The sequence below is a fragment of the Gobius niger genome, assembly GCF_951799975.1.
Source record: "Gobius niger genome assembly, chromosome: 7".
NCBI classification, from domain to species: Eukaryota; Metazoa; Chordata; class Actinopteri; order Gobiiformes; family Gobiidae; genus Gobius; species Gobius niger.
The window spans coordinates 10,731,298-10,757,508 of record NC_136858.1 but is presented as its reverse complement, the minus strand read 5'-3'; the positions used below and the strand labels follow the sequence as shown (position 1 = coordinate 10,757,508).

General features: G+C 40.5%; 3 protein-coding genes across 5 annotated transcripts in view; all 3 read right to left on the bottom strand.

Annotated features, from left to right (window-relative positions):
• Window positions 1-2,266: 2,266 nt before the first annotated feature.
• Window positions 2,267-6,277, bottom strand: LOC306965775 (homeobox protein Hox-D9b-like; the record flags this gene model as incomplete). The annotated part of the gene is made up of 2 exons (XM_079560326.1): window positions 2,267-2,514; window positions 5,593-6,277. 2 exons carry the CDS (start codon window positions 6,275-6,277, stop codon window positions 2,267-2,269), a joined length of 933 nt encoding a protein of 310 aa, XP_079416452.1.
• A 6,735-nt stretch (window positions 6,278-13,012) lies between these two features.
• LOC306965128 (homeobox protein Hox-A11b-like) lies at window positions 13,013-15,186 on the bottom strand (the record flags this gene model as incomplete). The annotated part of the gene is made up of 3 exons (XM_079559370.1): window positions 13,013-13,106; window positions 13,480-13,618; window positions 14,634-15,186. The coding sequence occupies 3 exons, from the start codon at window positions 15,184-15,186 to the stop codon at window positions 13,013-13,015; spliced, it is 786 nt and encodes a 261-aa protein (XP_079415496.1).
• A 9,153-nt stretch (window positions 15,187-24,339) lies between these two features.
• usp54a (ubiquitin specific peptidase 54a) overlaps window positions 24,340-26,211 on the bottom strand; it is a 43,459-nt gene continuing 41,587 nt past the window's right edge. For 2 of the 3 annotated variants that reach the window (XM_079559856.1, XM_079559857.1), the window contains one exon: window positions 24,340-25,843. In XM_079559856.1, coding sequence (XP_079415982.1) covers window positions 25,287-25,843 — 557 coding nt within the window. In that variant the 3' untranslated portion in view covers window positions 24,340-25,286. The remainder of the gene's footprint in view (window positions 25,844-26,211) is intronic. The other variant, XM_079559858.1, reaches the window with a different exon arrangement.

Sequence of the window (26,211 nt, the reverse complement as noted above, 5' to 3'; positions counted from 1 at the left end):
ATATACAATAGGCCCCATGTTATCTCGTCACGTGGAGGTGCTTTTTTGCCTGTGGTGGGATTGACAAGACAGGAAGGCAGCAATGCTCGGTCTTTTGTCATATGGTACAACGGCGTAATCTGCGTGGAAATCCTTGTAAATTTGAGCGCGGTGTTTATGGAGTGGGTTGTGTCCTTTGAGGTGGACATTTTTCATGAGTAAAAAAATGTCGATATTAAAAACTATCTTGAATACTGCGGTAACGACATGGTTACAATATTTAACTGAACCATCTCGATACAGTCAACCATGAGAGGTTTTCTCTTTGTTTCCTCTTCTTATTGCATTGAAACAAGACTTAAAAGGAGAAAAGTAAAATGTGAAGTAGGAAAATCATATCTATGACTGAACTTCTGTGTAAATATAAGTCAAATGGAAGACCTTTAGTGATTTTTTTCATATATTGCGGATTCTCACGCTATGAATATCGCATCAGCAAATATTGTGACAACAATCATTTGGAGATATATCGTCCAGCCCAATTCACCTGCTTTGGAAATAATGTAGTTCTGTCCGAGCCTTTGCAAAATTATACAATATCGAGCAATGAAATGAGGTCTGTGATTGTTATGTATGGTCTGAACACTTGTCATGAAACATTTACTATGCTAATTTTTCTATTTTTTTTAAATGGTCACAAAATACTTCTTTTAATGTATTAATTATAATAATTTGTGTAGAATTTTTGCCATTTGATTAGAAGTTTTTTATGATTTTAGTCTTTCTTAATACAAAATAGAAACTACCATGACAAAATAACCACTGGCAAACTCCTTGAGGCGGTTATTTAACAAGATTAATAGAAGACTTTACTCACTACATTTCTGTAAAGGCTCCAAAGTCAAAAGTGTGAAACTGGCAGATATCGTGTCCCATTACAAAGCCTTATGCCGCACACTCCAGAACAGTAGGCGGCGCTGCGCAGATGTACCGACAAGGAAGAAGGTTTGTCCCCGCAAATCTAATCCCAATTGCCAATTCGTCTACTGTAAATTCAATTCAATGCTGAGCCTCTCGATATTTTTAGCATTCGCCCAATCATAAAAAAGTGATTCATGTCTTGGCAGAAAGCACAGACAGTTTATGAGAAGTCAAGTATGTGTCAAGTCATTTCACTGAGGACATAGAGCCATATCCAAAACAGATGGGATTGGATTGTACATCTGTAATCTTGTGCTTCCTGTCCTTGTATCAGATCTTTTTGAAATCATTTGAAAGCGCTTTGACCACGTATTAGTCACGTATTTTCAATGAATTTGATGTTGTTGTTGTATTTACGGTATGTATTTTGTATAGGATGCCTGCATGCATTTAAATTATGAAAAAAAGGAAAGAAAAACTGAATACACTTTTTGCTAGAAGTGGAATAGAATTAGTTTAGTCTACCAGTATTTTGTAAAAGCACATTTGTGAGGGGGAATAAAAATACTTTTGTGCTCTGTGCATCAAATTCTAAACATTTTTATTGATGGTGAACTAGTAGCTAGTCATTGTTTTGTCAGGATTGACCCCTGAAAGTTGTGAAAGGTGCTTATAAACTGATCCCTGTGGAGAATTGGGATGTTGAACGTGTAATAAAGTTAGGACCACGACCTTTTTGTATGTCCTTTGCACCCTTTGAAACAATAAATTAGTTATAAGGCCTTTAACTATTAATCTTTGTTGGTACATTTTCTGACTTAAAAAAACGTTTTGAAGGATTGTTTTGGACATAAATCACTGTTAATATAGTCATATGGATGGTCTAGTGAATTAACTGTGACACAAAGCTTTGTGGTCACTTTCCCATTCTCTTTCATTGCAAACAGAAGCATCAAAGTTCACATTTCTTTTGGCCTCTTTGGCCTGCTATTCCGTGACATCATCTGCATGCCCCTTTAAGACTCCGCTTTAGTTAGCCTACATACCATTCCCTTTTTGTAGGTCAAGTCAATTCATGTCAAGTATGCGGACTTACTCGAAACAGATGTTTGTTTTGAAAGGTATTTTTGTGAATTTTTGCCATCAATTTCACAGGTTTGTATTTACAAGTTGCCTCAGATGGTTCTGTCGGAGGTGCCGCGAGCCCGCCCCGGTCTCCCCTGCAGAGTTCATATCGCTCGCTCTACCTCGGCGGCCATTTTGAACCGCTGACCACGCCAGGTAAATGCAAACAATGGTGCACATTTGCGGGCACTTCAGTTTCTTTTTGTTCTTAATTCTTCTCCAACGTTCCCATCTCCTTCCATTATTCGTTCACACTCCTCCTTTCACGGATCATGAGTTTCTTCATCTTCATGCGCCTGTTCTGGAACCAGATCTTGACCTGCCGCTCGGTGAGGTTCAAAAGTCCCGCCACCTCCAAGCGCCGGTCCCGGGTCAGGTACATGTTGTACAGGAACTCCTTCTCCAGCTCCAGGGTTTGGTGCTTGGTGTAAGGGCAGCGCTTCTTCCGGGTCGACTTGGCGTGGATCCAGCTGGCCGACGGGTTCTCTACTGGGGAGGGGACAGGAGATTTCTTTGAGTGTCAAGCACAAATCGCAAACAAATCAAAATCAAGAAATGACACAATATCCATATCACGAGAAGCTACAATGTGTAGTGCAAAATCACGCAGGCCTTCCAGCTGACTGAGATTTAGGGCTGAACGATATGGACAAAATTTCATATCTCGATATTCATGCCAGATATCTCGATATCGATACGATATAACTATGGGTTAGGTGAAAACTCAGCATTTTTCAGAAAAATAAAATCATAATGCCAAAGAGTGCAGTTCATTGATGGAAATATCGTGTATATCTTGCTTCTTTGATTTTAATATTTTAAATGTTCATATCAATACGAAAACTATATATTTTTGTTTTGCGATATTGATATCTTGAATGTTCATATCTCGATATCGATACGATGTCGAGATATCTTTCAGCCCTACTGAGATTGACATATTTTTTGCAAACACAGCCAAAAATATGTGATAACTTTGAAGGAGGGATGCAAAGATGTGGTCTGTGGGCCACATCCGGCCCGACAGAGCTTTTATCTGGCCCTCGAGGCCATTCTCAAATTAATATTTTCTGACCAATATAGTGCACCAACCGCAAGAAGTCAGAGTGCCATCACCCCTTGCATCGGCCCCTCTGTCCCTGTGTCTGCTACAAACTCACAGTCACAAAAAACTGTCATGAGGATATAAGAATAAGAATAATAAAAACCCAATTTTCAGCACATGTCGCAGCATTTACAATAAACACTTCTGCATTATACAGACCATTAGTTTTGGAATAATTATATTGGCGTATAAATAACTCAAATACAAATCAATAATAGAGAAATCTCAAATTCCTTGATTTGACACAGTGTCCTTATATTAATCATATCTCATACTAGCAAAATAATCGACCCGTGACGCATATTGACCGCAGAATTTCGTGCCATGACCCAAAACGAGTTTGGCACCCCAGCTTTAAAGGGCCCATACCAGATGTTTTGGTTTTTAAATCTTTCTGTCTTTCGAATTGTCACTTCTAACTTTCCAACCGCTTTTCTAACAACCCAATTCTTTCCAGAGTTCGTGATGAGTATGGAGAAACCTTTTGATGCAACAACCACATTGGGTTATTTGAACTGTCCCGACGCGGTTTGGGCATTTCTAAATAGACCAATTTTGAAATACAATGTTATCGCCTAAACACATAAAAAAGTAACACAATATCCTCAGCACATTCTATATGTCAGTGTAAACATTGGTGTTGTTCGCCCTAATTCATGTGGTGCTTGGTTTTGCGGCCCGGATTAAAGGGCTACTTTTGCCACATTTGGTTCCCGGGCCTTAGCTTCTAGCTGCTAGCTCACCATTGAAAAAAAAAAGACTTAGACTTGGTTTGGCAGCGCACAAAGGTCGTTTTTTTTCACAAATGTTTATTTTTACAATATACTGAAGGACAAAACTAAGAAGCAGAAAAATCAGGTATACAGCCTTTAAAAATTGTACACATTGTTCGGTTTTGGTCTTGTTTAAGTCTTGTTTTGATGGAAAACAACTTGCTATTGATTTTCATTCTCAGTATTGCAGAAAGCAACTGCACAGCCCTAGCCTACATTCCAAATGTTTCAAGTTTGTATCGATCTATACTCCAGTCTTCTCTCAATGGCTAATTATTGTAAGAAAAAACGCAATATTCTCCAGAACTGTGCGCAGTCCTTTACTTTGACTTTACTCTCTCCGCATTTCTAGTGTGTCGTCCGCATGTGTTTGCGTGCTGCACAAACTTCAAACACTTAAAACGCAAGGAATGGCCTCAGGAAGGAAACTTTATGAGCCTGCAACTTTAGGCTCATTAGGAAACAAAACCATACTCTAAAACACAGCTCTATAAATTAGGATAGTGCTCTGGCTTCTTCCACGCGAGAGAGTTATAGCCTCTTTGCTTGTTGATGCCCTTCCCCCCCATTTTCATAATTTAACATAATGAGGGATCGTGTAAAGTTATGCTCGTGGATGCTAACTCTGTACATCTTTGAAAGAAAAAAAAATTGGAAAAAAAAAGGTGGGTCGTAAATAACAAAGGAAACCCAACTACGAGGAGGACTTGCAAAAGAGCCAAGCTGCAGCTCATTTGTGGAATGATATGCTGTCGATATGGCGAGCTTCACAGGCCACTGACATAGCGCAGGAGCCACAGAGTGTTTGGAAATTAGAGACACGCGAGGGAGCAACAAGTCTCAAAGAGTGGGGCTTCTTCAGGGCCATTTGGAACATGATGCCATTCGATTTCAATAAGACACAGCTTCGTTTTCGCTTTGGTTTGGGCTCGTCTTGGTTCGCTTGTCATAATTTAGTCTATTCCATTTTGAGACCTTTTTGTACAGCTTTAGTCTGGTCATATTGGCACATACAGGACTGGTTTATGAGGTGGTACTTGGTGTGAAATGTTTGAGAAAGGCCTTTATCAAATGTTGCTGTTTCATTAAGCATAATATTGCTAAATAATTCAAGAATAGTACAGATTTTAAAAACGACAATGTTGCATGTTAAGGTGTCACACAATTTTGAGAAATGAATAAATGATCTACAGCTGAAACTGTAACGCAATTTAGTAAAAAAATAAATTAAAAAAAAAACATATCCAGGCGTATTATGTGTTACATGTGTCAAATGTAGTTCCTGTGTAAACACTTGCTGACGATAATATATCACAGCGGGGCATGTTTTGTTGAAAGGGTCACGACTATAAAGCTTGCACTTAAAAACATTTTACAGAAAGAAAATAAAGCTTTCTCTGCATTGCCAAATAACCCCATGCTCGAAATGTAGCACGAGTCTCAACCTGCGCACTTTCTATCGTGACAAATTGCTAAATAACAATTTAATTATTTGAATGGACAATAAAGTTTTATATTTTGTCGTTTACTAGACATTTATAGGGCAATAAAAGTCACACACACACTTCCTTCCTTCCTTCACAGGCCGCACTCCGCTCCTGCGCCTCTCGCACACACACCTGAATTAGCACTTCTAAAAGTCTAATAAACATTCCTGCCTGTGTGAACTTATAAAGGCTATGTCCTTACCGGGCTCAGACTGCTGCGGCGGCGGCGGCTGGGGCTTCCTCTCTTCGCTCTCCTTCTTGGGCTCGGCCTTTCTGCCCAGCTCCTCAGCGGTACCGAGCCGCTCGAGGACCACCTCACTCGGACTGGCGAAGCTGGGCTCCTCGGGGCTGGAGTTGGCAGGCGGGGAGCTCTCTGGTTTCACCGCCTCAAAGGGCGTCGCGGTGGGACTGGAGAGCTCGTTTTGCGGTGGGAGACACGCGGGGAAAGCCTGTGTGAGCGCGGGCTCCTGTGTGGGAGTAGCTCCCTCCCAGCAGCGGACAAACCTGCTCTCGGACGCTGCGGACGGGGCGAGGTGCTCGGGGTGCGACTGGGGGCCATAGTACGCGTGTTGCGGAGGGTGGTGGTGGTGGCTCAGGAGGGGGTGTGGGTGAAACAGCCCCGGGATAGTGGACTGCAGCTGTGGAGAAGACGACGAAGAAGACGTGGACGTGTTGGCCCAGGGAGAGAAGCCGTTAAGACCCGTCTGTTTGTTTGAGAAATGAGAGAAATCCGGTATGTGAGCGCCCGGGCTGTCCTCCTCCTCTCCGCCGCGGACTGGCTTGGAGCAGCTGGCCGTCGCGCCCTGCACACCTCCCTGGATGAAGTGTGCTCCGTACGGGTCGTCGCTCTGGAGCCCCATCATAGAATAATAATTCGTTAGCGACATGTTTATTTTATTATTTCAATAAAAAGTCACTTAAGTGCGACTGTAAAACCGTAGATGGGCTGCTATAGTGGCTTACATCCTCCCCTAAAATGGTAGTAATTTTTTTCCTGCCCTTACCCTCTCCTCGGCCGCCCATTGGCTGCGAGCTGGATCACATGGTTGGACTGTATTTACCCAGTATAGGGGATAAATCAAACGCTTCTTTTGTGCGCAGAAATGTGACAGTAGGCCTACTGTCTGCTGCCAGACGGGGCTGGATGTAGGCGAAATAATTTGAATACCCCGCTCGTCAGGCAGGGTTTTTTACAAGCGGGATAAAAAAGCAGCACGGGGATGTTTACGAGCGTGGGTTAAGTGCGCGCGCGCGCCTGGATACTCGTGTGTGTGTTGTTGGGGACATTCTTCGGCCGAGCATAACCTATAACCCAAGCCTACTTTGTTTTATTACGCACAACACATCTTTACTTTGGCTTGACGCAGCGCAGAGTTACTGTCAGATGGATGTGTTCACAACGGGCACATGCCTATTATCCCCGACACTTCAAGCCTATAACCTTGGGATGACCGTGAGGAAATTAATAAAACACGCTTATCATTAGCCTGCTGCTAAAACGCGCAATTACGCACAGATTACGCACGGGTCTTTATGCGCTTATGTTGAATTCAATGCTAAATAAACATTTGAAATCCACAAAAACACTCATTTTATTCTTCAATCACCTTTTTATGTAACTGTACCCACTCTATAATGCACATTTTCACAAGCACACAAAAGTCAAAGTAATGTTTCGACCTTGACAGAGAAGCGTATACAGGACTAAACTCTTGGATCGCGTTTCCCTACGTGAAAATAACGCAAAATACACAAAACAAAATCTTTTTTTATTTTTATTTTTATCTCAAGGCTTCACCATGAGTCGTACTTGGGAGCATATAGACAAAAATTAAGAGAGTTTAATTGGGTAAAGTAAGGTCGTAACGAGTATTTATGCAAAATAAAGATCTACTTAACTTCCCGATACAGGGCGACCACGTCAAATTAAAACGTGAACCCAGATGTAGGCTGCAATTTGTTGTGACATTGAGGAGTTTATAGAGAAACAAAAAAGTTTAAAGAAAAAGTCTAAAAACATCCCTTTGCCGCATTCGCATTCAAAAATCGTAACGTAAGAAAAGTCTATCGATAAGCCCAAACCAAAAGTTATATATTTTGAACAACGTGGCATTGCTTGTTTTTTTACGCACTTTTACACTAACTATCGGCGACTGTTTGACAAAGTACAACATATTTATTTACTCTAGAGCCTAATCGTATACCTTTTAGAATGAAAAAGCGAAGCACTGAAACTTTGGGTGACCACCTTTCCCTCTTTTGGTCGCACTGCACAGACATTTACACATCTGATCCCCGTCCCAGCTATGCAGATAATTTGTCACTTTTTCAATAAAGTTGGATTCACTTGGAGAATAACAAATGATCTGCTAGTGTTTCCCAGTTTTCGAAGTCATTTAAGGAACTGTGCAAAAATGAAGACCTTCAATGTCACTGAAAAGCACTGGGCTAAAGTTGACGCATTCAATGAAAGTTTCTTGATCTTATATGCTATAAATTCATTCTTCAGCACATTCAGTATTTTATACTTTTCTTTTTTTTTTACTTTGTCCGTTTTACACAATTATGTTTGCCCAATTTGTCCAAAATCCAAATGTGACTCAGTCAATGTTTCCATTTAAAAAAAAAAAAAAAAAAATGAAAGATGTGTTACATTTAAGGAATAGTAGCCTACCCGTCATTTTGCGTAACATGTACAATATCGTGTCCTAACTTTCCGGAATCGATGGAATATGTTATTGCCTGCTTCTAACAGATGTGATTTTGGGTCAACGAAGCAAAGGAAACGGTCTGATGTTGAAGTTTGAATTTCTCACGTTTGTCCCTCCATGTCCCGCTGCATCACACACTGTCCCACTCTCACGACCATTTGAGGTGGTCATCCAAACTGAATCCAAACTGAACCTCGTTTTGGGGCTTAGCTTTACGCATTTTTGGCGGCTTAGGCTAAAGATAATGATAGATAATGCATCATATTACTTAGTCTACTTTTACTTGCTTTTCGAAAATAACATTGCAATTTGACAATGCGTAATGCGTGGAGGTGTGTGCAGTTTTTAATGGGAACACACACACACACACACACACACACACACGCACGCACGCACGCACGCACGCACGCACGCACGCACGCGGACGTGGACAATGGACCTGTATCAAAACTTAAACGTAGGATATGTCTGTTGCCTCTTGTGTACATTTAGCGCCTCCTGCTGGCGTGGGAAGTTCGTCTTTAATCATAAAAAGCCTATGAGGGGAAAGTGTAATATCCAGATTTCCAGCTGGGGCGGGGGTTTGGGGACTTTTGACAGTTATTCTTTAAACACAAATTGACATTGATTTCAAGGGAAATCAAGGCATCTCTTAGACAATTAGCAAGTTTCTAATAACACTGTGAATAAGCATTAAAAACTGACTAATAAGCGAGTGTGCAATGACACCCAAATCAAGCTGGGCAAGTCAGGATATTGAGTAGTCTGAAGGAGGTTGGTTAAGTTGGCATGTTACTTAAAAAGTGTAGTAAAAACAGTGAATATTAAGTGTTCATAAAGTCTGACTTTGGCATTAACCTTCAGTGAAGTCTGACTATGATTTTAGCAGCGGCCATTATCACCTGAAATGAGAAACACCTGCCCTCAGACGGTTTCTTCTTCTTCTTCTTCTGGTAACGGAGTGATTAGTGCTGAGCCTTATGATGCTCTTTATGAAGGTGTATGATTACAAAGCATTTATAGCCACGGCTAATGCCCCATAATGCAGTGGTATCGCTCTAATCCTCCGTCTGTGCTGTGTTACTGTCAGTATTTCCAAACGGTCATCCAGACGTCACTAATCCAGCACCAAATGCAGCTGCTGTAGATTATTTTACAGGCCTCGGCTACAGATGAGGAGCACAACGTTCATTTACACAAGGCACATGTCTGGGAAAAAAAGACAAATGAAGATTTTACACATTGACTATGAACATAAATCCATCCAACACGGCATCAAATGATATGACGAGTTGAGAATATATGACTTTATTTTTAGCCATTTTGATGGAATAAGACAAATAGAATAAGACAAAAAAGACATTGCTATCTCATTTTTAAAGGTACATTTCGCAACATTTTGGATTCTATTATTGCCAATAAAAAACATGTTCGACACAGAAAAGTCAATTTCTGTGCTTGGTAATCGAAGTGGATTTAGTTGAGGACCTAATCTGGTAAAGTTGCTGTCAGGTCTGAGCAAACACACACAGGTTTGTTATGTGTAATAAAATAAATGCTTGGATTTGATTATTGTCATTGGGTGAAGTAAGATATAAGTCTAATGTTAGGTGCGAAAAAGATAGTTCTGCCCTACGATGACTCCCACCCGTGCCCGGTCAACTTGGCTATTTCAGATTTGAAATGACACTATTTTGGCTCCAGACTAACATTATTAGATGGGTCGCACCAGCGTATCTATAATTAACTGCACCAGATTATAATTCAGGCCCACCACTTTAAACAGCAAGACATTTAAACAAAAACAGGGTTCAATGCCAGTACTTCAACAAAACATTGACCATCTGTTGTTTGCCGTTTCAATTTGTTTCATAAACAGACATTTTACATCACGCGACAATGAACTTCATAAAATAAGAATATAGGCAGCAGTATTAAACATAACATAAATGCCGTAAAACACCTTGACTCAACAGAATCGGGTTTGGACTGGCGATAGACTATAGAGACGCACATTCTGCTCAATTCCTTTAAAGACCCTATACCTGAATTTTTAAAATTACAAACAATGAAAGAGGAAGTCACAAAATGAAAATATTATCTTTGTTCAAACTCATCCCTTACTTCCCGAACATATTTGTATCATCCCAATTCTTCACAGGGACGATTTCTCAACTTGCAGGGTCATTTTTCAGGGTCACTCTCACAGAAATGTTAGAAAACTCTCCTGTAAATTTGTGACATCAATACAAATGCTTTAAGATTAGATGCACAGTGTTTCGAGGCAATGTCACCTTTGATTCTTAACAGTTATTCTTTTTAATCCTTTTAAAGCTCTTGTCTTGATCTTTCTTGACGTTTTTATATTGTTTCCGAGAATGTTCAATCTATTTTCAGTTTATCAATTGTAAATACACTCAATCTTGGAGTCAACGCTGCAAAAATGTATCTAGGAATAAGTGCTTTTTTTTGTAACGCAAGGAAATTTCTCCTTGGTTTGACTCAATTCATGAAACCTGTCCACATGGAGAAAAACGATCTCATCGCACTGGAAATTAGATTTTAAAAAGCTGGTTTGATTTAAGTGTAAAATAAATTCATGGACAAATTGACTTATTTCTTTCCAATTTTACTCAATTCTAGATTATTTTGCCGTGTCCACAAAAAAGGTGGTGTAGTAAACTTATTTTAGTCTTCCATGTGTTTCTATTGTGCCAAATACCTTGAGGGAAACAGCCACATTTCTCCGTCTTATCTGTCTGTGAGTGTGTGACAGTGTGTAATCCCGCTTTATTGTAGGTCATTTAGGTAAGAGCCTTCTAGACAGTCCCCCTGCTTTCATGTGCCCTGTATCCTCTCTTTTACGTCACACCCAAACGCACGGTCCCACGGTGTCTGAGTGACGGGACAAAGACGCCGGAGCAGCAGACTGTCTGTATTGCCCCGCCGTAAAAGGCATTAGGAGGCAGAGGAAATGGCACTTGTGACGCTGCGCTGTTGTGGAAGCGCCGCGGTTCAAGGTTCGTTTACAGCCTTGGACTCACTCAGCTGCAGACCGGCCTTTGGGCCGGGGTTGTTCAAAGTCTGGGTCGGGACGCTCCAATAGGGAGGACTTTTGGGGTGGGGAAAAATGCTGAATTGAGAGAGAAACTGGGATTAGATTTGGGAAATTATGTTTTTTTTTTTTAAATGAAGGAACCTTTCTAAGAGGATATTTTAAATAAGTTCAGGGGAATGAAGGCTTGAGAGGACACTGGAAATGAGCTGCTAAACTAGTTTTGTACATGATAAATTCAAATGGAGACAGATTATTTGTTTTTTTTCCGGGAAAATTATAATTGCAGCAAAAACGATATGCAGCCGCCAAACTTGCAGTTTCAATTCGATTGCAACTCAAATGGGTCAAAAGTCAGAAATGTCATTAATCTGAAAATAACACTTTGTATTTCGCACCACAATAAAATAAAATAAAAATCAGTAAAACAAATGTTGTGTAAAAACCTGCTTTCTCTTATGTCACAAACCCATTTGAGGATTTCTACCATTGAAATAACAAGTTATGAACTGTTAATTTGATATAAATATCAGTTATAATCAGGTTTGTATCGAATGTGCATGTTACCCTGTACAATCCAAAAAAATACCTATAAAAAGGTGAGGGTTTCCCTTTTTTTATTATAATGGGTTTTGATAAATAAAAGACAAATGTAAATAATTTCACACCACCAGATAAAAAGGCAAGAGTCACAAAACCATGTTGTCATGTGTATAATTGCTCTTACACTGTTATACAAAGTAATAGAAAGCTCATCAATGCAAATACATGAGGTTTCAACATGATTGTCTGTGCTTGACTTAAGTGCTTCAATAGACACATATGTAAACGTTTAGAGATTCAAAAAACTCAAAGCAGACCTAAAATCACATGTGTATTTACACACAGTTTGGATATTCACAAAGAGGTAATAGCAAGGTTTATTCTCACAAAGTGGACTGAAACACACCTTGAATCTCTTAATTTTGAAAACATATCAGATCATTTATAGCACTTTGTTGTAATGCCTTCATGTTGTAAAAGACATTAGAAATCTCTATCAATAGTTCCCAGTAGAAAAAAGGTACAGAAAGAATTGAACTTAATATTTTCAATAGAATTTTGTCAAGAAAACACTTGACAAAATCATTACAAATTGATATTTAAAATATCACATTGACAATTGGATTGTCTCTAGCATGGCAAAAGTACGCTTGCTGTGTTCAACACAAAATTTACAAATTTTAACGTTTTAAAAAGGTTCAAACGTTCCTGTGTATCAATAACAATGGCTGCTTAGCCTCCTGTGCTCTTTCGAAGGAATAGTGCTGCTATCAAACGCTGGTCACAAACCTCTAGAATACCATCTAGAAATGGCAGGATGAATTTATAAGTATCCTCAGTCTCCTGTAGCTATGTCTTGGCTAAATCGTATCAAGGTCGACATGCACACAAACATCTGACCTTGTTCTGATTTCTGTAGTTGATAATTGAAGTAAACTGCACAGTCTGATCTGATTTCTATCACATCAGCGCAAAAACATACGGCAAAAAGGCAAAGATGACAAAAAAAACAGAAGAATGACTGTAGTATTTTAAAATAGAAATGATCCATTAACCTAAATCAGTGCCGAAATTGATTTCTACCTTTTCATGATCAGAACTATGAGCGCTTTATCCACTACGCTATTGAGCACAGGAGGAGAGCGATCACACTCTGCACTTTACTCGCATGATGAAAAAGTTTTGGCTTTCAAGCATCGCCTGCACACATTCAAAACAATACCAATGCTTCGAAAGCTGAGCCGGGTTTTTCCAATTAAAAAAGAGCTTCTTGGTGAAATACAAACTCACACAAAGCTCTGTCTTTCCCCTCGTCAAAACAGGTGGTATCCCGTGTAGTACTGCAGCCGCTCCCGCTTCAACTTCTTCTCTTTCATGCGGCGATTCTGAAACCAGATCTTGACCTGTCTGCAACACAACACACAGATCACACCTTAGAAATGGACCATTTTTTATTTTGCGATATCACGCAGCCCTAGTACTATATGAGTTAACAGACTAACATGGCGTTCATAGTGTTTGCTGTAAAAAAGTATGACCCTTACATTTTACAAGCTAGATTTTGTGTACATTTTAAGGCCCCTCTTAAATTCTTTTGACATCAAAGTCCCTACTTGACCTTGGCGTCACCTCTAAAAGGGTCTTATCTGTCGGTCTGTCCAGGTGTAGCAGTTTATATGCATCAAGCGCAGGACGTTTATTTCTGTTTTTTACAGCAGCTCTGAGCCCCGTGTTCGGTTTCTTTCACAGTATGTTACACGTGATGGATGGTAAAGCGTACCGGTCCGTCAGGCGAAGGCGCTGGGAGAGCTGCACGCGCCGGTCTTTGTTAATGTAGACACTGCAAAGGAACTCGCGCTCCAGCTCGCGGATCTGCTGCTTGGAGTAGGGGCAGCGCTTCTTCCTCATGCAGGGCTTCGCTGCAAGTGCAAGAAACGAGTCAGATGTGGAAAACACAAAAGGTCTTGAGCTTTACAATTTAACTAGTGCCACACAATAAATAGTAAAGCATTTTAGGCCAAAAGATCTGAGAGAGCTGCCAAATGAATCATATGTGTGTAAGACCTCATCAAAGTCCTTCAAAGGATGCTAACCCAATAGAAGAGGCTTTAGGATCCTGGGATTGTTCTTCAAAGTTGAAAGCAAGATTTGTAGTTTTTGGTGCATTTTTTTTTTAGGATTTTACGAGAAAACATATCATCCATTTCTATGTGGTTCTATAAGTGGTCAAAACTAAAATCCCAGATCTACTCAGAACCTTATAATTCGACGATATTATGAACTTCATATGAGGTCAACTGCAAATAAAACTAACGGTTCAGAAGAAAAAAAATATATATATAACTATCAGAGTCCGACATCTGGCATTTTTATTTTGGAATTTTGGGAGGCTTTTATATCGCTCGTAGCCCAAAGTGAACATTTTGGCTTTACCTGCTCCACCAGAATGAAAAATGTATCTGAATTCTAATTTGGATGGTTGCAAGAATCGAATCTCAAAAGAATGCGATTAGACGTGAAAAAATCCCTTTCAAACTACAAAATATACTGAACCGCGTCTTCTTAAGCAAGAAAAAAAATCACAATTTTTGTCCCAAAATTCTTATGGAATTTAGTGTCTCAAGTTCAACATAGTCTATATATTGCTGTACACAAAGCTACATTCTTAGCACATCGTTTAATTACGATTACATTTATTTTGCTTTGTTGACTTGTATGCTGATATAAGAAATAAGTTAGAAATAAGTACAGTTTATCAATGGCCTGCAAAAGCGTCCATTTAATATAGCTAGACACAGGTATTCCTCAGAATGGGCCAAACTTTAGCCTGACTTTATGTTACAAAGGCCTTTAAGGAAAGATGCCAAAGTCGTGAAAAACGAAATAAGAACTTTATCCCATGTAGCACTGTGATGGGTTATAGTAGCTACTCACCAGACTCGCCTGAGTGTTTCTCCTCTTCCTCCTTGTTGAGACCGCCTGGAGCCTCCTTCTCCTCCGCGCTCTCGCTGCTCTGACAGCTCGCCCAGTCGCTACTACACTGACCGGTGTCCTTCTCCGTTTGGCTTTGACTTGTTTGCGTTTTGTGCGCGACGGCCTCCACCGCGGCGTAGTCAAAAAACTGGTCAAAGGCGGACGGCAGGACCCTGTTCTTGCTCGCAGCCCCGAGGTAGAGCGGTGAGTCCTGGCCCTGCGCGCCGCCGCCACCGCTGCTGCTGGAGCTCCAAGCGTGTGTGTGGAAGGCCGGGGTCGCGTACAGCTGCTCCCGGTGATACACTGCCTCGGCTGCGGGGGAGTTGAAGCAATGTTGCTGCGGGTGCTGCGCCTGGTACACGCTCCATTTGCCCGCGTGAGAGGCGTGTGGCCAGTAGCCCTTGTACTCTGAAAGTCTCCTGCCTGGGATGTTATGGTCCAGCAAAGTCGATGCGTGCGCTATTGTGCCAAAGTCAGGCTTTGACGGGATGTTGTAACAGCTCGGTAAATACATTAGGGACAAAAGTTTACAAGAAAATCAATCAATCTGTGTTGGCACTTGCCTGTATCCAACATGTGCGCGTTAGCTGTACGTAAAACGTGAAGGACGTTTGCACCGAGAAAAAAAATGTAACCACGTAAAAATAAGTCCTGCAAATTAAATGTAGAAAAGGCGAGTGTCTTCAAAAGTATTGTAAGTACAGTGTCAGCCTTCAAGCGGGGCTGCATGTTTTTAAAAATCCACGCCAGGCCTGCCCATGAATGACACACACACACACACACGCAAACACACACACACACACACTTATATCCCACACACCCATACATCAAAGTTAAGTCCTTTTGCAGATTTACGCATCTATGACACGCAGCAATAACACATAAAGAGCGCCATTTATTGGGAAACCCTAACGAGATAAATGGCGTCGCGGTACATATATGTTTAAAGTCGGGATTTTTTTTTCTTTCTTTTACGTGGAAAAAGACAATTAAGCCTTTCTCCGGGGCGGTATGTGTGTCACAAGACGGAAGGAGAATTCGTTACATTGAGAGAGAAACGCAGGCTTATATCTCTATGTTACAGGCTCACGGTCAAAGGCGAGGGGGATTTTCCTTTTTACCGTGGTCAAATGTACTCATAAATAAAGTTGTTTTCATTCCTCCATAGTCATGCGTATTTATGCTCGTCACCTAGCTGTCACTTTGAGGGGTTGACGGGTTTGAAAGGAGAGTTGGACGATATTCAGGCCTTTACGCATGGCTTTATCTTTTCATTCTATTCTATTTTCTTCATTTATTTCTGTGATTTTTGTCCCTGATCTGCTTAGGTTTGTCATAGTCTCAGACAAAAGTCCTTTAACCGTCATCTGTACTTGGTAGTTGATGTGTTGCTTCTTGCGTGAGAGGCGAAACGTCCGCAACGCTTAAACTAAGTACAGATGGCGGCTTAAAAACCGTGGTGTAGATGGCAGCCAAATATCAAAACATTAATAAACCAGATATTGAATGTTGTGTGCACCTGAATTCATTAGAGGGCCTAGGGTCCCAAGTTGTTGGTGATCTGGTGATTTTGAGGGTTATGGTCCGAAAGGTTTGGGTTTTTTACTCCATCGTAAACTTTTTTTCCCCCAGCTAAATGACAATTTCATATGCGTGTGCTGAATTTGAAAAGGACTATTGATGGACTACTCATGTGGAATAAGTGAGTCAGAGTTCTATGCAACTTTCCCTCTTCCTGTCACATTCTAAAACATAATCGAAATGCTTAAGATAACTAAGTCATCATTTGAAGAACAAAACAAAAAAAATCAACACAGTCATGAAGTTTTTTTTTTTTTTTTTTCATCCTAAACGACATCTTGTACAGTCAGGGGTTTTCCTTCCAGCCGCTCGGTTACAAGGCCCGTTCTTTTCGTGCGCATTCACGCTATCGTCGGCCCGGGGACACGCATTAAACATAGAAGTCACTGTGTGCTAAGTTTTCTCTTATGCCTTATCTGCGTGGCGTATCCAGCTGTAAATCGCCACACGGACTTCCACTGAGCTGCAGTGAAGATCAGAGTGTTTTTTCTACAAAGATACATGTGTGCTAAGATCGCTGCAGGCGTAATTGCGTAAAATTCTGTTGACAAATGCACAATAAATGCACGTAACAAGACGAACCAAATGTCTATCCAGGGCTTTTATGTTTTCTTTCTGCACTTTGCTTAGCAGCTCACCGTTTGGCCACTGCAGTGTGTACGTGCAGGTGCCGCTATAAGGGGCATGTGCTGCGCATTAAGGGCCACAGTGTGTGCGCTCCAAATGATCGAGTCTCGACAGGGCAAACAGGCCGTAATTGGCCATGGCCCCAGCTGCTCGTTCACATACTATCTGACCCACTAAAAGCACCGAGCCTTCTTACAAAAACGCACGTCCAAATGGCTTTGACCCAGACGCCCGTTTTACGGACTGACTGGATGAGCCAATTCGAGAGGGATCGTTACGGAGAAATAGGTTTGTTTTAGTGTAAAATCATCCGTGTTGCCATTAAAAGTCCTGGATTATATGGTCATTGGGATGCTCTTTTGTAAGTAGGATAAAGCAAATTCGGGCTGCATGATATGTAGAAATAAAGCAGTATTTGATAGCGGTCTTGAAATATTGTGAAAACGATATTATTGCGATATTTGCGGTACTCATCAAGTTCATCACGGTACGTCCTACTAAAATTAAACAAAAATGGTAAAGCGTTTTCATCTAATTGGATCAAAACGAGACTTGTTGAAACACTGAACTAAACGTTGCACATTTTTAGGTACCCTGTTTTTGCTTTAGGCTGTGTTGGCAAAAAATGTGACAATCTCAACCAAAACCTCTGTTATTTTGTATTAATAAATTGTGGCTTTCGTGATATGGATATTGTGTGCAGCGCTATGAGACAACACTACTTTACTCTTGATATACTTTTCTATGCAGGAGGCTAAGCTGTTTAGTCACTGATGGGAAATGATTGGACCAATTTACAGACTATTTTGCTTTTCATACAGAGCCTGAACACTTGGTTTGTAAGATATTTTTTTTCAAATGAAAAAAGCTAAAGTTAAATTAAAGTTAAACGCCTACCTCTATCCTTAACAGCCAAAGACTAAGCGAATCATCTTTAGGAACAAGACATCAAGTTGCAATCAGCTGTATTTTTTAATGCTGAACTAACAATTAATGATTTGAGGGAAATGAAACAATTTCCACTTTGTTTGAGAGAAAGCGGAGAAAGAGTGGTTTCTTTTTCTGATCTCATTTTGAAATTACATTTAGTTTTTCAGTTGCAACTTTTGAGCATGTCAAAGTTATGTATTCAATTACATTTACAGTTTGCTTTACTTTATTTACAAAAACATATTAATGCTAAGGCTGCCCAATGAATCGCAATCAAAACCTCAATTTGAAAGGCTGCAATAAAAAAAAATATATTAGTGTAATTTCCATTAGTTCATGTTGATTTGATAATAAAAGAGTGTAATGCAGGCTATAAACATGGTAAACCTGTAGTTTAGTCCTACTTTAATCATCACATCCACAGCAAACTTTTTTTTTAAAAATGTGTCATGGATTTTGTATTATGGGAAAGAACGGTGTGAATCCGCATCTGGTTGCCCTAACTGTGGGTGGAAGACAGACACAGCGGCATTGCTGAGACTTATTGTACATAATGTATTCTGTTTCAATGAAAGAGGCCCATACATTTCAAATTCAATGCTCATGGAACAAGCCTAGTCCTATGTGGGAGAATGTGATTATTTTTACTTTGACTTATCTGTCATTCAACTAAGTGTGTCAAGAAACCCCTGACACCATGATATGCCGTTTTTTATTTAGTTTTTGTCCCAACAGCTGAGACTGGACTGAGATGTGTGGAAGTGTCTTATCAAGGACACAATAAAACCCAGTTGAGGCATGAGTAACGTTTTGTTTGGGCATGTAAATATAGCAAATCCTCGCTACTGAAATCTGAAAGAACTCTTCTTTCATTGGTTTGCAATTAGGAGATACCATTTGCCGTTGAATACCAGTCCGCATAGGTTCAAGTTGATAGAATCCAATGTGCTGCTTGAGTAAATAAGTGGATAGAAAAGGGCCAGGTGGGGATGAAAATTAAAGGCGTTAATGGCCTATGTGTAAAAAGTGGATGAATAAGGTCTATTTTAGACCTAATTCATGAGATGTATCAAGCCCAGATCATGCGTGTGGCAGCCCAGTGGAAAAGATGTCCTATGTGTGTATGCGATCCCACATAGTTATGTCTAAAGACAGTGACTTTATGGATGAGTTAATGCTCCGAGAGAGAGAGAGAGCCTGTCTAAATTGCACGCCGGTATAAAAAAAACAGTGAATACTTTGCAGTTCAGTACCAATGAAATAGTTTTATATATGTCAGACTTATGCTGTTACTGCCAGGATAGGATGGAGACCTCTGCACCAGGACATCATTTACATTCAGGCTCAGGCACACTGCTTCAGAAATACCTCAATTCATCTTCTACTACCATACATTTTACATAACATTTCATTAAATCTAACAAATGAATAGGTTTAGAAGATCTGCTTTATAGGATATGACTGTTTTTGGAGTGACTGACAAAGGGTAACAGCTGCAGAAACCCTCCAGTTCGTGGTTATTATTTGTAGTTTTTGCAGACTTATTGCTGGCCATTCCTTTCATGTTTTGATGCATTCATGGGAGCCTGTTTCTGGACTTGGGGGGCCCGGCCTAAGTGCAGCACGTTTGGGGGGAGGGGAGCCACAGCACTGTTGTGGTTATAGTTAGTTAAGTGTGTTTAGATCCTGACTTGATTTAAAAAAAAAAAAAAAAAACTTCAAGTTTATTTAAATGAAGTATGAATCTTATGTCTAAATACAACTTTGACAGAGGGTTTTACATTCACATTTTCAAATAGTGTGTCACTGTGAGAACAACTCCATTTTCAACTGGAGTTTTGCGGTCAGCTGTTCCATTATGTAGACTTGTTTAAGTCTCTGTGTCCATTCTGTCATTGTTGGAGGAGAAGATTTCCTCCAATTAACAGTGATCATCTTCCGCGCGATCAGCAAGAGGATGCGGAGTATGTACTGTTGGTCTTTATCATGGATATTTTCAGGTATAATTCCAAGAAGAAAGAACATTGGGTCCTTTGGGATCTTGACAGTCAAGATATTTTCTATCTCCTGTTGAATGTCCTGCCAATACTTAAAAAGCACCGGGCAGTCCCACAGTATATGTGTGTGATCAGCCACTTTGCCACAGTTTCTCCAACATAACGGTGACATGTTTTTATAAAATTTAGAGATTATTAGAGGGGTTCTGAAATATCTAATTTTAATTTTCCAGTCAAATTCTTTCCATAAATTGCTATTGATACCTTTATGGCTGATCCCACACATATCCTTCCATGCTCCATCATCAATAATAATATTCAATTCCAGCTCCCATTTGTCTCTAACATCAAATGTGTTGTCTCCCAGGTTTCCCATCAGCATTTTGTATATGTGGGACACATGATTCTGGTCTGCAGGTGTTTTTCTCTTACGGTGATGAAGTATTGCTCTATACCTGTGGGCTTTGCTTTTAATTTGTCCCAGTCGGTTTTGTAGTTGAGAAAAAGCCTTTTAGTGATTACCTTCAAATAATTCATTAATTTTACGCGGACCACTGGACTTGATTTAAATTTGATTGATATTTTAATGGCACTTATGAAGGATGAAGAGTTAAATTGTTTATGCAAATTAAGTGTTCATTCGTTGGCTAAGTCAGTGGTCCTCAACAGGTGTTAGGCACTAAGATTACGCTTAAGGTAATGCAGTGATGTCACTCACTACAATTGTAAAACTGGTCTTATTATTCAGGGCAATGAGATGTAAGCCGCAAAAACAAATACAGCAGGAAGCGGAGGAAGAAAAGTCAGTGTTCTACGGTTGAAAATACTGACATGATTTTGAGTTTGTCTCGTCCGAAGCAAATAATATTGTTCGAGAGGAATAGCCACTAGAGAAGACCGAAAGATTACACAAAGATGTGCCAGCAAAACATGACCCATGTCTGTTTCTGATGAGAGAACACAATTGTAAAAAGCACTAAAATGTTGATTTTGTGTTTGTAGCCGCGTAAACTGGAGGACTTTTCCCAACACATACCTGGGGCAGATCTAAACATAAGCTTGATCCTTTTTCAAAACTAAAGTATCCAGTAATCTAGTAACTTTAGATAACATTTGAAACAAAGTAATCTAATAAATTGCCAGATTACTTTTAAGAAGGTGTTATTAGTAGCCAGTGTTGGGCAAGTTACTTTAAATTTCGTATATATTCTATGATATATGTAGTTAGCTTTCCCCCGTCCTCTTGTTTTTTGTTCTGACGACATTAGATTATTGTCATGCAATTAATAGATCTTATACACCAACGTTGAGCTTCATTTGGTGCAGCATTTTATTTGGGGGGAGTTTGGCATTTTTTCATTCACACATTTAAATGCTCTTGTAACACGAGTTACTTGAATTGTAATGACTAATATATTCCCATATTTTGTGTAAGTAATAGGCTATATTCCTTAGTTACTGAAAAAAGAAATATATTTTAGTAACTCGTTACTTTTGTAAAACGCTACCCCCAACACTGTTAGCAACCAGGAGCTGGGTCACTTTTATGGAGTAACCTGCCCAACCTCGGGGTCGGAATTCTTATGAGGGTCGTCAGATCACATGGGAGGCATGTCGTCTGAATAGGAAATGTGCCCCGTGGAGGTCGCAAACCCCGGCAGTTGTTATACTGGGGGACGTGGCTAAGAAAGTTTAAGATCCACTGCTAAATGTTTTTGCCATATAGAGCAAACTCTTAATGTGCACTGGGAGACAGTCACCCCAACTGTGAGTGGAAGAAGGCAACTGCAGAGAGAGACACCGCAAAGCCTTACTGTAATCCTCCAGCAGGTGTTTTTCCCCTTCACTGCCAAGTACAGTAGTCTCTCTCGCAGTTCTCCAATGTCCTTCAAACGTGCAGGCAGGAAGACAAACGGCAGACGCCTCGCGCAGTGGGTGGCATCCCCGCCGCTCTTCCGCCGACCCTCCACCTGGAAATAAAATCATTTCAGCGCGTTCGGTTACTGCATTGGAGAAATACATTTTTGTTACTCAACGCGCAAATCTGAAGCCTGTAGCAGTAAATATTGCCAAGAGGTGGAAAAGTCCCCACTGTTCACTTTATTCAGCGCCTAATTTACGGCGGGTTAATGAAACGGAAATAACATCAGCATCAGGACTGGTCATCACATTTAATACAGCCTACATTAACTTAACTGTGTGAGTGAGAGGGGGGAACAGACAGACTCGCACGTACTTTTATGGCACCCATAACTCTTTAGAGCCCAGAAGAAGCTGTAAGTATTAAACCGAAGCTGGAGGCCAAATCTCGCCGCACAACGGACCCATTTTAAACACTTTAGCTGGGAATTGATATGCTCTTGAGTTATTTGAAAGTTCTTCTTTCACCCCCCCTTTCCTTCCCCGTTGGAGCTCTGTAAATCAAAGTTTGATACCATTATCGCGGGTGGTAAAGCCAAAGCACTTCGCGTTTGGCATTTCCTATCGTCATTTTATTAAAGGTAGGCTCGTATAAAACGGTTTTGGGGATATGTTGTGCTGTGAGATCCTCATTGCAGGTGGCCTACCGTTCTGGAGCGGGCAGACTTGCGTTGGCTGCGGGCTGACCCTTTTCGAGTGGAGGTTTCTAGCGCCCTCTTGTGTATTCTGCGCGCATTGGCACAAAGACGAGCTTCTGTGGATATGAAAACGTAACACAATAATACATTTAAAAGAAATAGCGTGTTTTCAATGTTTAAGCTCAGAGCTCATCAGTTAATACATAATACCTGAATGTTTATGCCAAATGCCTCGAATGATAGCCTTGTTTCCATCCCGCCTCACAAGAAATGGATTGGAATAGTTGTTACAGCTCAAAAGGCAAAAGCATTTACAAGAGTTAAATACTATACATACTGTATTTGTTTGTTATTTATCTAAAATTAAAAAAAATAACGAGTTCAAACGATTGACTGAAGCGGAGGCCATCTTTAGAAGATTTTAGGCGACTGTTTAATTAGCTCTCAGTCGCATCCTGTTCGTCTTATCCTAAAGCATGGCTACACTGTCTAGCTTTGTTGCAACTAATTCGCTATTTATTAAGCTGTATGCATTTATAAGTCAGTTCAGAAGCCGAAGTTTTAATACAATTCAGGAAACACACAACACTTACCTGAAAGCTGAACAGCTGTGCAGCTCGACGTTACACGGGCTACACGTCATGGTTTCTTAATGTAAAGAAGTTTCAAATTGTGACGCAGTTTTTTTTATTTCAATGTGGCGCGCGCGTGACGTCATCCAATTACAGCTAGATGGCTGTAGCCTTATAACCATTATTTCCGGCCCACTATAGCCAAACACTAGTTTTATTTTAGCGGGAAGTCTTAGCGTTTTACATGGGAGGCCTACATCTATTCTTGGTCACGTTAAAGCCTACCTACCATGTTTCTATTGTTTAGTTTAATTTATATTTAAAAAAATATTAAAGGTCCTGATTTTTTTAGCTGTGGCCAAACTTATTCCTAACCTTGCTCATTTCAAACATCCCAATACTTGATGAATGTATAAGCACATTCCATAGCTTTTACAAGGAGCAACACTGTCATGGTAATGTAAACGACAACTAGGCCTACCCTGTTGGTTCACAATTGATAAAGGCTTGATGATTCTATGCACAAAGATCTGCTTTTACTGTAGGGAAAAAGAAGACATACACGTGTTCAGAATTTGCTCAATGTGTCTTTGCTACAACTTTATTGAAAAAAATATTCTCCTTTCATGTAGTTTGCACAGCATAGAAACACTAAACACAGGAGAAGAAATGATTTCAATAACTCAGCAGGAAAACATGGTAAAGCGCTAAATCTGTTAGTATGGAAAATGAACATATGGATTTTTCATTTTAACAACTCTTGTGTCAATCTTTTGTCTTTGGTTTAACTTTTACACAGGCGAACAAAAAATATGTCCAAGTTATACAAATAAAACTTTGCCGAATGTTTACACAAAAGACTGCAAAAGAGCAGCTGTGGCGACAGGAGCGTGTCCAGATGTTTCACTGGGATGACACTGTGGCGGCGTAATGGTGTGTCCCAATTTATGGTCATTTCCCCATGTGTGCTTAGTTTAGTTATACAAAAAGTAAAATGTAACTGAACCGGCCCTCTGTACCACAGCCCTTCTGAGGGCGGCCAGTCAGATTCAAAGGGAGGCCTGTGCTACCTCTGGCCACCCCTAAGACACGGCCCTGGGGGCAATTGGGATTACTTTCAATTAAAATCAGAAAGCATTTTCATCAATCTAATGTTAGTGGAAATATAAAAATAGCGTACAAACGTTCCAAAATCAAAAATAAGTAACTCTAATGAAGCAAAATAATTTTGACATGATCGAGTGAAAAAATAATCTCTCCACGTGAGAATTATTAACATGTTTACAATGAAACTCAAGTCTGCCACAGTAAACCAAAACTAAGAGATTGTCATGTTCTTTTGGCTACAGATAAATGAGGTCCAACTGTATTCTTTTTATTTTTATTTTTAAAAAGTCACGCATTGTGATGTCATTGTTTGAGCATCAGGTCTACTCTGCAGACTTGAGTTTGAATCAGTTTCAATCACAGAGAGCACTCCCTTAACAATGGGAGATGCTTAGTAACTAGCAACAAGCCAAAAGCAAATCTATCTGCAACACTTCTAAAGTGCACTAAAACAGAATGAACAAACAACAGTTTAGTGGCTGCACTAAAAGGATCTGCATATATATACTGCTTACAGTACATTACATTAACAAGGCTAAATAACATGCTAAATATTAGCTGTTCAAATCAAACTTTAAGTCAGTATCTCGAAAAAGAAATGGCAGCACGCTATGTACATCAAATAAGAGAGTAGGTAGATAATAGATAGAATACACTCAGGTTAGATGCTTAACCTATGCACGGTCATGTGACGACGCTACAAAAATAAACTAGTCCATTATTATTGGTCTTCCAAATGCTTTAACAGTGTAAATATCAACAGACACGCAGTCTTCATATAAAGATTATATCATGGATGAGTATATGTATAAGGCCAATGTGACTCACCATGGGACAAAAGCGTAAGGCACACTATTGCTTTACATTCAGACTTTCATCTAAGATTAAATCAAAATCTATGACGTACAATCATCATCAATGGAGCTAGATATACTGTAAGTACTTCTTTTATGTCGTGGCATATGGCGCGTGTTGAGAGTATTTAATATTCAGGTTACTTGAAACATTCACTGATATTTTCAAATGAAATAGTTTTGCTACTCAACATTCTTACATCGAATACACAACGTCCCTTTGACTGTATACCGAGTGTGCTTTGACGAGTTCAGTTTCAGGTAGGTTTCAGAGATATCCAAATAACACAGAGGAAAAATAGAGTTCTTGTATTTTATAAGTCTTGTGTGTTGGCACATTATCCAAAGTAAACAAATCTAGTGCTTGGCAGGTGCGGGACAGGTGTGATCAGCTGTTGTGGCGGAACCGGGTCACGTAAGCCCCGCAGCCGGGGCAGTACGGTCGCATGGGCTCCGCGGGCACATGGCGGCACAGTGAGCAGAGCTGGGGGGTCCTGCTGTGCGCTCGAGGGTCCGTCTGTCTGTGGAGGGGCTGATGCTGCAGACGCGGGGGAGGAACGTAGCGGGCGTCATGCCGCCAGTCGCTGTCAGGTGGGATGTCCAGGCGGCGCGGTTGCGGGGGGCCCTCTCCTGAAGCCCTGGGGTGTTGGGAGTAGTGAGGGGCCGTCCCGTTCACTTTACCGCCAAGTGAGGCTTGTCTGGAGTGAGAGTTGCTGGCGCGGGGCGGGTGGGACAGGGTGGCATACAGAGACGGGGGTACGGCGCCGGGGCTGGAGCCCGCCCTGGACCTGGGGAGGGACATGGTAGTGGGGGATGGGGGAGGTCTCCGTGGGGCACGGGGCAGAGTGCCGTAATTCATCGCGACGCTGTGAAGGCTTTCACCTGGGACAGTCGGATACCGGTCAGGCAAAGCCAAAAACTGCTGCTGGAAGGCTGGGCCAGCTCCTACACAAGGACAGAGCATTTAACATCATCAGAGCAGAGTTAAGACATGGATGGAAGCAAACAGTGCATGTTCTCCCACTCTGAGCGGTCTCTGCTAGAACCAAATAAAACAGTTACTATATTTTTACCATATCTCTGATCACTAATGTAACAAATCATTTTCACTACTGAAATATAAGTGAGCAATATATATATATATATATATTTTTTTACATCTATATATATATTTAAAAGTTTTGCCTCTTCATCAGCACCTTTTATGTGTGTGATACTCCTGCTTTGTTTTACAGCTCCTACTTTAACGTTTATGCAAAAATCTATTTTTATTATTCTGAAAAATAATGAGTCACTCAACAAGATCAACATTT